The 12,165-nt window shown below is 43.8% G+C and overlaps 1 protein-coding gene across 1 annotated transcript in view; it reads left to right on the top strand.

Annotated features, from left to right (window-relative positions):
- Nucleotides 1–6,229, top strand: part of LOC124130913 (mitochondrial intermediate peptidase-like) — a 73,619-nt gene extending 67,390 nt beyond the window's left edge. The window contains exons 18-20 of the mRNA XM_048390590.1: nucleotides 268–389; nucleotides 1,339–1,412; nucleotides 3,839–6,229. Of these exons, the coding sequence (XP_048246547.1) occupies nucleotides 268–389; nucleotides 1,339–1,412; nucleotides 3,839–3,927 (285 nt within the window). The 3' untranslated portion in view covers nucleotides 3,928–6,229. The remainder of the gene's footprint in view (nucleotides 1–267; nucleotides 390–1,338; nucleotides 1,413–3,838) is intronic.
- The last annotated feature ends 5,936 nt before the right edge of the window (nucleotides 6,230–12,165 follow it).

Genomic DNA, 12,165 nt, shown 5'->3' with positions numbered 1-12,165 from the left:
CTTAGTAGGTGGATGTAGTTGTTTTCAGCAGTATTTACATTTTGATCTTTGTGATTGGTCAATGGTCTAAAATTCTTGCAAAATACATAGTTGCCCCCCCTCCCTCAGAAAGTGTCCAAACTGAGGAAGCTGAACATTTATGACGTCATGTTTTGTTGAAATAAGGATTTAAATGCTAAATGTTAGTCCTTAGTAGTAGTCCTTGTTAGTCCTTAGATTTTTCATGCAAACTGTTCAAATCAGTGTCAAACCCCCCTACTGTTCCAGGCATGGCAGTTACGTTTTGGTCATCTGGTTGGCTACGGGGCCAAGTATTACTCATATCTACTCTCACGAGCAGTGGCATCCAAGATCTGGTACCAGAGTTTTAACCAGAACCCGTTCAGCAGGTGAGTTCCACGCCATCAAAATTACTGGGAACCTTTAAATATCCTGAATATGAACAAGGTTTATGCAGGGATTGAAATAACCTTCAACTCAACAATTGTCTTGGGAAAAACCTTTGAAGTCAACAGATTTCTTTGAAAAACACCTCAATGTCAACAATTGTCTTGGAAAAAACCCTTGAAGACAACAGATTTCTTTGAAAAACACCTTGATGTCAACAGTTGTCTTGGAAAAAACCCTTGAAGTCAACAGATGTCTTGGAAAAAAACCTTGATGTCAACAAAATGCTCAAATGACAGACAAGCTATCAAGTTGAATCTTAAATGTGAAAAAATCTCTTTGCAAATGCAGATTGTCAGGGAAACGTATGACCAGCTGGTTTTGTTTGTTTTATTACTGTAGTATACACTGACTGGTTTTGTTGTGTTGCGAGATCTAGTTATATGTCTTTCACAAGATTTAGCATTGTTAAACATTAAAGTTTTAATTTACCCCCAGCTTTTTTTAAGGACATTACAGGTTAATTATTCATGATAAAATTTGATTCATCTTACGTTTAGGATCCTTTTTTACACTTAACAGTACACCCAATTTTGGTGTCATGTATTTGCTTCTGTGAAGACCTACCAGTTCTCTAGTTTTCGGAGAGATTTCTTTGTGTGAAGACTACAAACACTTGATCAAGTATTATTTAAAAAGTGTAGCTGTATGTTTTTCTTTTTCTAACTGTTATTATGGTTTTATTATCTGATAGTGGTTTGCATGTTTTTGGCTTTGGGCGGTCAAACTCTATAAACCAAAAGGAAAGGAGTTGTTAAAATGTGCCAAAGTATGTGACTCAAAAGAAGTTTAAGAACACATGATCTATTACTGTTAGTTAATATAAAAATGGTGTTCTTCAAATTCTTTTTAGTCGTATATATGATGGTTATGTTTCTTTATTTGTTCCAGGGAGTCGGGGGAGCTGTACAGGCGGGAGGTCCTGGCCCATGGAGGGGAGAAACCCCCAACAGAGCTTGTACAGGGTAGGTAGACAGGGTGTTCGAGGGTGTCGGGGGAGCTGTACAGGCAGGAGGTCCTGGCCCATGGAGGGGAGAAACCCCCAACAGAGCTTGTACAGGGTAGGTAGACAGGGTGTTCCAGGGTGTCAGGGGAGCTGTACAGGGTAGGTAGACAGGGTGTTCCAGGGTGTCAGGGGAGCTGTACAGGGTAGGTAGACAGGGTGTTCCAGGGTGTCAGGGGAGCTGTACAGGCAGGAGGTCCTGGCCCATGGAGGGAAGACACCCCCAACAGAGCTTGTACAGGGTAGGTAGACAGGGTGTTCCAGGGTGTCGGGGGGAGCTGTACAGGGTAGGTAGACAGGGTGTTCCAGGGTGTCGGGGGAACTGTACAGGGTAGGTAGACAGGGTGTTCCAGGGTGTCAGGGGGAGCTGTACAGGGTAGGTAGACAGGGTGTTCCAGGGTGTCGGGGGAGCTGTACAGGGTAGGTAGACAGGGTGTTCCAGGGTGTCGGGGGAGCTGTACAGGGTAGGTAGACAGGGTGTTCCAGGGTGTCAGGGGGAGCTGTACAGGGTAGGTAGACAGGGTGTTCCAGGGTGTCAGGGGGAGCTGTACAGGGTAGGTAGACAGGGTGTTCCAGGGTGTCGGGGGAGCTGTACAGGGTAGGTAGACAGGGTGTTCCAGGGTGTCGGGGGAGCTGTACAGGGTAGGTAGACAGGGTGTTCCAGGGTGTCGGGGGGGAACTGTACAGGGTAGGTAGACAGGGTGTTCCAGGGTGTCGGGGGAGCTGTACAGGGTAGGTAGACAGGGTGTTCAAAGCGGCACAGGAAAGAGGCTCAGATTCAGGGAAACAGGGAAAGTATATGAATCAGATGAGCTATCTTATAGTTTATCTGGGTTTTATGTTGAAGCATGTGTTTCCCAAATGGAATCAGATGTTCTGTTATTGGGGAGTTGACAGGTTGTCCGGGGAATTATACAGGTTAGGCACATGGGGAATCAGATGTGCTGTAATTGGTGAATTGACAGGTTGTCCGGGAAATTAAACAGGTTAGGCACATGGGGAATCAGATATGCTGTAATTGGTGAATTGACAGGGTGTCCGGGGAATTATACAGGTTAGGCACATGGGGAATCAGATGTGCTGTAATTGGGGCGTTGACAGGGTGTCCGGGGAATTATACAGGTTAGGCACGTGGGGAATCAATAGGCTGTATTGGGTATGTTTACTGTTTAAGCAAAAGTAATCATTCCAGATAGGAAGGGCAAGGAGACATGATCTGATTTTTGGGGGCATTCTGGAAGGGTCAGTGAAGGGGCTCTTTGTATTTCCTAGTTCAGAAGGAGGATGTTGGTCCAACTGTCAGGAAAATCAATAAGTGCTCACAAGGGTAGAAGAGCATCTTCCCGAGGCAAGGGAGTTAACTAACTATAATAGTCCAGTTTCCACCCTTGCCGAACCAGTCTGGAATTCCGGAGCTTCAATTTGGCTGGAATAACGAGTCTATGCGTAGTCATCCAGTTTGTAAACAACATAGATTTCAATGTGTACATTACAGTCGACTGCAGGATTTGCAAAGCATGTGTACAATGTACTGGGTGCAACAGAAATTTTGCAAATCTTTTCATGTTTTTAATCAAGGTGCTCAAGTGATTTGATGCACTGTGAAGGGTAAGACCCGTTTTATTACAATGCAGATCTTGGTTATTGATCAGATCGTCTTGACTGGGCACCGCCATTTTGTTTGAAGCAAATGCAAGTGATATGAGAGGTGGAATATAGGAGGGACATAGAAGGGATGTAACTCATAATAGGCACTAGTGGCAATACGATCGAACCTGCAAATTCCAGCCTAATTCAGCAAGGGTGGAAACTGGACTTTTATAGTCTGTTAACACCCTTACCTCAGGAAGATGGTAGAAGAATAACCAGAGGCTTGCGTGGAGTTGGGGAGAGGGAGTTGATAGCTATCTTGGTGTGTGAAGGAATCAGGGGAATGCCGTCCCTGGTATGCATAATTATGCTAGCTTAAAAAGCTAACTTGTTGCCATTGATACAAGGTTCATGCAGGCTTGAAAAGGCCTTGAATTGTATGGTCCTTCTTGATAATCCTTGACTTTAAGTGTTAATATCCAAGAGCTTTGAAAATCGACAATTTGTACAAAATGATGTATGCTTGTTAATAGAAGTCTTAAACTTCATGATAGACTTAATTTATTTGTTGGTTGTGAAAATGGATCTTGTTGAAACATTTGTGATGTTCACACTGCTTGTTAAGTCTTCTGTCTAAAATATAGGATGCTGGTTTTAAAAAGATATTTACAGACTACGGCTTAATAACCCAACTACAAAAGCCAATAAAAATCCTTTTAGTGTTCCATGTCTGTATGAAACTTGTTATGATTAGAAGCTTGCTTGTTTATTTTAGGTTCAATTATTTGCTTGTTCCAGGCATGCTTGGAGAGACGCCGACAGCAGAGACACTGGTGATGTCACTTGTACAGGATCTGGATGAAGGAGCAAGGCTGCTTGGTACATAGCAGAGTTACGCAGACAATTGTAAAACTCTAAAACAACTGTATATCATGAAGCAGCCAACAGATCACGTAGCAGAAATGTGTGATGTGAGAGCCAGGAAATGTGGACTTCATGGATGGCCATGTATGAGTGAGTGAGGGAGTGAGGTTTAAGGCTGTTTTTAGCAGTGAGCCAGCGTTACCATGACACCAGAGGTGTTCTGCACGAAATATACCCTTGTAGGGAATTGAACCCAGGCTTCCTGTGTGTGGAAAGCTACTAGATTGCAGTGAGAACTGCCATTGGCAGATCAGGGATCAGGGCTTCAAAGCAACAGTAGTGTTACGACGACGTAACTCGCATACTTAACATAGACTTACGATAATCATAGCGCTAAGAGCGCTTTGTGCAAGTGGACTCTAGGCCTCTTTCCACAAAGCGATCTCAGCACTATGACCGCTGTAAGCCTACGTTAACATATGGAAGTTATGGTCGCTTTGTGGAACTGAATCCCCGGTGGACCCTCATCACTGGTTGACAACTAAGATGCACTCCTTGTGATTGTTTCTGAGTTTGTCAGTACCATGCCCTTGGGTTTCACCAAGTGGTCAATATCTCAGACCTACCGTACTTCACTTTCCTTCCACATTAAGCTGACACGTCCTGAGATACCTGTAACTCGAATATTGTCAAAAGGGGCTTAAACCCAACTATCTGACTCACTCATTCACTCTTTACTGACAATGGATTTGGCGTATACACCTCCACTCAACACCTGTGAAGATCAAGTTAAGAATTTGTCTTCGGGATCCCATACTTGTCAAATGAGGGACCAACAGTATCGGGTAGACAGGCTCGCTGATTGTTGATGCATGTCATCGTCTCCCAATTGAATCTATTGATTCTCACGATGTCAGTCAGTGGATTGTACGGTCCAGACAGCGGTCATAGAGCTAGAATATTGTTGAGTGTGGTGTGAAACAACAATCATTGCTGGGCATATTCACGAAGCATATTTAGTGTCAATAATGAGATTGTCTGGTCCCGATTCAATTATTTTCAGACTGCTATCTTAAAACCGGAATGTTGCTGAATGTGGTATTAAACAACAGACAGTTGACATAAACATTACTGACACAAGCATCCAAAATAAAAAATTAAAAAATGATTGCTGTTCAAATGTATGAATGATGTCAAATATCTTCTGGCTTAAGATTTAATCAAACCTTTCTTATGTTTTTATTACATCTTAAACCACTTGTATCTTTTTTAAATAGTAAATATTTCCTGTATATACCTGGATAGCAGGTAAGCATCATTTCTTTATTTTAGGATATTGCTTCCTATATAGCATTTACTCCATGCTCCGTCATGCTCAAAGTTCCAAACCAGCATTACCCAGTCAGTGGAACAGTGTGCACTTTCATTCTCTGCTCTCTGCAGAGTATTCAACCCAAGCTGCCTATGAAGCACTAGGTTAACAGTCACATTACCATCTCATCCTACCGGGTACCCATTTTACTGCTGGTTGAATAAACATAGCTTCATTTATCCTGAACTTTAATGTTACTTTTGGACACATTTACATATGTTGTCCCAATTGCGTGGATCGATGCTCATGTTGTCAATCACTGGATTGTCTGGTCCAGACTCGATAACTTACAGACCACCGTCATATAGCTGGAATATTGCTGAGTGTGGCGTTAAAAAATTAACAAAAAAACAAACATATGACATTGTTTTCATTTAAAAAAAACAAAAACAAGATACATGATGACAAAAAAATGGAACTGTTATGTTAGACTGACAAGTACTGGTTTTTCATCATCACATGAAGTTGTTGACAGGGAATACCAAAAAACTATTTGCCCTTAAACAGTAACTGAAAACAAAACTGATTATCTAATAACAATGAACAAGAGTTTGCTGGCAAACCAAAAAACAATTGGGGTGAACCGGGATTCGAACCCACAATGACAGGGTTGTGGTGTGCTCAAGGCAATCAACTATGCACAGCCTTAGAAGACTTGGCCACATATACTCCCCTATTATTATGAATGTTTTGGTTTTTTTAGGGAAATACGTACTAAGTGGTGCTTTGCCATTTTCCAGGTGTGTATTTAATGTGTGTGCATGTGTGTACACATGTACCTATTTTATCACAAATATGATGTAGTGAGCTTTGTGAACTATTCTGATTGTTTTGTTTGAGATGGAAATGTGAAAATAGTGAGGAAATGATATGGTTGTTGTGTGTTTTGTTTAAGACAATCATGTGTGATACTGCCCTTGTCATGTTATGGAATAAAAGTAATGACATTGAAATTTTCCGTGTGCTTTTTTGCTTTCGCTCATGTTGAGAATGAGCAGGGTTTTGTGCTTTTGAGCATAATTCCAGCTGTAGAACTTCGCTTGTAAACCAGAAATAGATATATCTATGTGGCAATGGAACCCAGGTGTGAGGTGAGGTGAAATGGGGTTTACCGTCCCATCCAAGATTGTTGCACTTATATAGTGACGTGTGCATGTGGCTGCTTGTACCAGTCCGGACTAATGCCGATTTTATGTTGCTAGCCTACCGAGATACTAGACCCGTGAAGACCCGGGAGAGAATTGGTCTTCAGCAACCCATGCTTGCTGTGCATGTCATGAAAGGCGACTAATGGTATCGGGTGGTCAGGCTCACTGACTTGGTTGATGCATGTCCTCGTATTCCAATTGTGTGGATCAATGCTCATGATATCAATCACAGGATTGTCTGGTCCAGACTCAGTTATTTACAGACCGCCGCCATATAGCTGGAATATTGCTGAGTGCGGTGTTAAACAACAAACAAACAAACAACTGAGATACTATGCTGCAGTTGAACATGAATACCCCACTCTGACAGAGTTTATTGACTCCAAGCTGACCAGTCCTTGTTTTTGCCCCTTCATGCCAAGGGCCAGGTATGGTAACAAGTACCATCTTTTAATTCCAGCAACATCACGGTGGGGGACACCAGAAATGAGCTTCACACGTTGTACCCATGTCGGAAATCAAAAACCGGATCTTCAGCGTGATGAGCCAACGCTTTAACCACAGGCTACCCGACCGCCCCTATTAAAGTCAGAAGGAATAGGTGCATTGTCAGAAAGAAATGGCAACATTAGTGACTTATAGTGTAACCTATGAGTTTTAGATAATTTTTGTCATAAAACAATATATCACGTGTCTAGCCATGGTCAGGGTAGTCCTGTGGGTACCGGGGTCCTACTCAGGACCCACCCGACCCGAGTACCCGAGTTACCCGTCCCAGCCTTAGTCTTTGGGTATGATGGGGCCTGGGATGAGACCCCCACCCTTCCGCTTTTCAGGCAGACTCGACCACTCTACCACGGAGGTGTCGTGTTTTGTGTGATGAGCCAACACTCTAACCACTGGGCTATCCGAGTGGAAATATACTGGCCTGTAAGCATATACTACTCATGTGCATCACTGACTCTCATGGGATATCATATGGAGCAAACAAAGAATTTGATATATTGATGTCCATGAAACATGAATTCATCATGACAGTGTGAACACATGTCCTCTGTTCAAGTCGTCTTAGACTTAAAGTGGCGCAGGTTCAATTGTCAGTTCTCAAATCAGTATCCGCTATGACCATCATTGACAGTGACACAAACCTGACGATGTCGTTCAGCGCTTCATTGACTACAGATGATTGTTGAAGAAGGCTTGTGGCGTGTCATTCCAGATATGGACCAAGGCTTGTTGCGGCTGGTCCATCCTCATCAGCTGGTTTGGAAGTCGGCATAAACGACATTTAATTTCATCCCACACATGTTCGATGGGCGACAGATCTGATGAAACCGCAGGCCAAGGGAGTGTGGGCATTCGTGACCAACTCCTGTTATTCCGGGACAAGCCGAATAGCGACGCACCTCTCATGGACATTTTTGCAAACGGGTTCCGTCTTAGCGCAAACGGGCATACCTAAAACAATTGTCAACTCGTGTAATGTTTTACATATATTTCCCCATATATATTATACATATTTCAGATGCAATTTAAAGCACATCGGGGCGTGCGGAATTTTACAGTGTGACACATTTAACTGTGTCTTGGGTATACTTTTAGATGCACGACATATGTAAAAAATATTTCTCAGGGATTCTGTGACGAAGAACTTGAAATAATACGCACATTCTTATTGGTTTGTCGTAATTCCGTACATAACATTCATCGATAGGGGGACGAGTCTTCTTGCAGGTTACGGAAAGGGGCGAGTGGTGACGAATGGAGTGTGGGGATGCTCCTTTGTGCAATGGCATCTGTGACCACATCTGAAATTTGAGGGCTTGCAGTGTCCTACTGTAAAGTGATGTGATGTCCATGGGTCTGAAGTGACGCGAGGACGGGTAACTTCGTCACACCGTCCCGCACACCTGTCAAATTGCCATCGATGACCACTAGGGGGTCCTGTGATGTGTTCCCCACACCATTACGCTCCGACCGTCGAATGCAGAAATTTGAACAAAATTAGCATAACGTTCCATCCGACGTCAATAAACACGCAGACCATCAGTGCTGTCAGAACTCATCTAGGAAGACAGCTAGTTCTGTAACCTGAACCTCAGATGATGTCTGGACCATGCAAGTCTCCACACAAATCATACCCCCACCCCCGAAACACCCCCATCCCTTCACCCCATCTTCACCCAAACCCCTCACCCCACCCCGAATATCAAATGGGTCGGTCCCAACATCTACATCTTGGAAGAGACTTGAGTATATTCATTCAGAATGTATTCATAATTTATATATATACTCCCAAAGACCGTCTTCAACTCTCAAAGACCGTCTTCAACTCTCAAAGACCGTCTTCAACTCTCAAAGACCGCCTTCTACTCTCAAAGACCGCCTTCAACTCCCAAAGACCGCCTTCACCTCTCAAAGACCGTCTTCAACTCTGAAAGACCGCCTTCAACTGTCAAAGACCGCCTTCAACTCTCAAAGACCGTCTTCAACTCCCCAAAACCGCCTTCAACTCTCAAAGACCGTCTTCAACTCCCAAAGATTGTCTTCAACTCTCAAAGACCGCCTTCAACTCTCAAAGACCGTCTTCAACTCTCAAAGACCGCCTTCAACTCTCAAAGACCGCCTTCAACTCCCAAAGACCGCCTTCACCTCTCAAAGACCGTCTTCAACTCTGAAAGACCGCCTTCAACTGTCAAAGACCGCCTTCAACTGTCAAAGACCGCCTTCAACTCCCAAAGACCGCCTTCAACTCTCAAAGACCGTCTTCAACTCCCAAAGATTGTCTTCAACTCTCAAAGACCGCCTTCAACTCTCAAAGACCGCCTTCAACTCTCAAAGACCGCCTTCGTAGTGTCCTGGATGGAGTGTCAGCCGGGAGGAGAGCAGAAGGTCGGTTGTTCAATCCCAGGGCTGCGTCAAACTAAAGACGTTAAAAGATGGTACTTCTTGATACGAGGGGCGTTCAATACGTTTTGCAATTTCAATATAAGACCAAGTCGCAGAATATCTTTTGCACTTTTATTTTTCAATATAATATCCATTCACCTCAATACACTTATTCCATTTGTCCTTCAAGCTTTTAATACCGCTTTTTTTTAAATCCTCAGATTGGTCCTCTAACCAACTTTTATTGTCAGTTAACTCCCTTGCCTCGGGAAGAGGTGAGGTGAGGTGAAATTGGGTTTAACGTCGCGTCCAAGATTATTGCACGTATATAGCGACGTGCATGCACGTGTGTGTGTGTGTGTGTCTGCTTGTACTAGTCTGGACTGATGCCGATTTATAGTGCTAGCCATAGCCGAGATACCATGCCGCAGTTTAACATGAATACCCCACTCAGACACAGTATACTGACTCCGAGCCGACCAGTCCTTGTTTTAGCCCCTTAATGCCGAGCGCCAGACAGGGTAACAACAAGCACCGTCTTTTAACGTCTTTTGGTATGACGCGGCCGGGGATCGAACCCTGGACCTTCCGCTCTCCGGGCGGACGCTCTACCACTAGACCACGGAGGCGGTGCCTCGGGAAGATGTTATGTTACTCGTTAACTGAAACACCCATTACCCGTCCAAATGTAATCTTGTTATTCCCTTATATGACCCAAACAAACAATTATCCGATGTGCGCATGAACATAACTTGTGTACCTGCGAGAAAAGGGTGTTTATGTTACATTTGCATACACTGGCAGGCTTTCTTATGTACAGTCGAACCTCGTTGTGTCGAACGCAGAGACCTTGAAAAATCGAGTTATCCGGGGTTCGAGACATCAGGGAAATTATTTACTTAATTTGGATACGTAGGATCTCAAATAAGTTCGAGACAACCGCGAATTTGACACATCCAAGTTCGACACAACGAGGGTCGACTGTATATTGAATATTCACATGATTTCAATGGTGCATATGAACATGCATACTAAATGTGTTATAACCACTAGTTTCAAAGTGAGGTGAAGTGAAATGGGGTTTAACACCGACTTTAGATTATTGCACTTTGTGCATTCACTTATGTGAGTGTGTGTATGTCTGTGTGTCTGTGTGTCTGTGTGTCTGTATATATATATGAATGTCTGAAGCGCAGGATTTACACTTACTCGCCAATGCCCCAGGCGCGTTATATACTGGGCAAAGGACGCCAGCTATTGGTCCCACATCTCAGATATTGTTTACTTTGAAGAACTTGAGTGAGTGTGAGTGAGTTGGGTTTAACGCCGCTTTTAACAGTATTTCTGTTATATCACGGCGTGTCAGCTTAATGTAGGAGGAAAGCCCGAAGTGATGCAGGTCTCAGACGTTTACTACTTCGGTAAAACCCACGAGCACGGGTATGGTGCTGACAAACCTAGAAACATAATTGGGGCGAACCGGGATTGGACCCCACAATCATAGGTTTCTGGCGTGCCCAATGGACGCAACTCTGCACAGCGAATCGCGGCGCCTTAGACGACTGGGCCACCCGTGCCCCCTTGAAGAACTTGATAATGTGCCAGAAAAAGTATTAGTGGACATACCTCTCGGACATCTTGAAACTGCCGTCGGGGACTGCTTCTGGGAGACTATCCCTTAGGTAGATATCCACCTGGAAATCTTAACAACGAAGATACACAGGCAAAGGATGTGAGTAAATATAATTTAACATATATATTTAGAATGGTAGAACGGGGTATTAAACTGCACATTCCTTCAACCGGGTGCGCTGTAAACCGTGAGCGTTTTCAAACATTTGACGGTTCTGTAGTTTCAATTGAAGCACAGTAATAACAATGCAAACATTTCGAACTTTGTGCAAATACACGTATACACACGCGTCACGCTTGCTCTTTCACGAAGGTGTGTTAACATTGTCCCTTGTAGGTTTATTGACTCGTACCAGACCCCAATTATCTCGACGGTTGTATTTGATGCAATGACAGGACATATCGAATGTCAAAATGAAGAAAGGCCCATCTACTAACTGGGCGTAACCTCTCACAACAATCATACGTTGGATTGGGACTTAAGTGTCTTTTATAGGGAGACCTTTTATAAGAAGAATCAGCTATGAGCTCGAGTTAAACCCTCATGCGACCTGTTTCCATGGTATTAACACGCATGAATTGTATAAAGTAACTGCATTTAGAACCGAATGATATTAATATAGTAGTTGACAGGTGTTCACTTCTTGTAAATACATTCCCTTTGGCACTCCAGAACCCTTTGATTGTGGGTTCGAATCCCGGCTCGCCCCATTATGTTTCTAGGTTTGTCAGCACCATACCCGTGCTCTTCGGTTTCACCGAAGTGGTAAACGTCTGAGACCTGCATCACTTCGGGCTTTCCTCCCACATTAAGCTTACACGCCGTGATATAACTGGAATACTGTTAAAAGCGGCGTAAAACCCGACTCACTCACTCACTACTTATGACGTCACGAGTTGTCGCGGAACGGTTTGGATGCCATCATTGCACAATTAACAGACTTAATCAGAAATTCCAACAGACTGGAACCACAAGAGATCGCCCTTGTCCCGTTGTTACAACGCCACGACAAGATCGCCAATATTGTTCGCAGCCATATTCGAAACACTTCCATGTCGACGAGAAAACAGCTCAGACGCTGTATGTGTTCGACTGCGTGCCCCCGGTTTGAATGTCAGACGACCTTACGTTGGCTCCATCCTGACGCAATGACATCGAAACGATCCCCGGTGCTTGGCTGAGGGACATCGTCACTGGAGATTACAGCGTTGGCATGGCG

Source organism: Haliotis rufescens, unplaced genomic scaffold (genome assembly GCF_023055435.1).
Source record: "Haliotis rufescens isolate VD_foot unplaced genomic scaffold, xgHalRufe1.0.p SCAF_9, whole genome shotgun sequence".
Classification (NCBI taxonomy): domain Eukaryota; kingdom Metazoa; phylum Mollusca; class Gastropoda; order Lepetellida; family Haliotidae; genus Haliotis; species Haliotis rufescens.
Note: the sequence above shows the minus strand (reverse complement) of the source record. Positions and strands in the feature narration are given on the sequence as shown.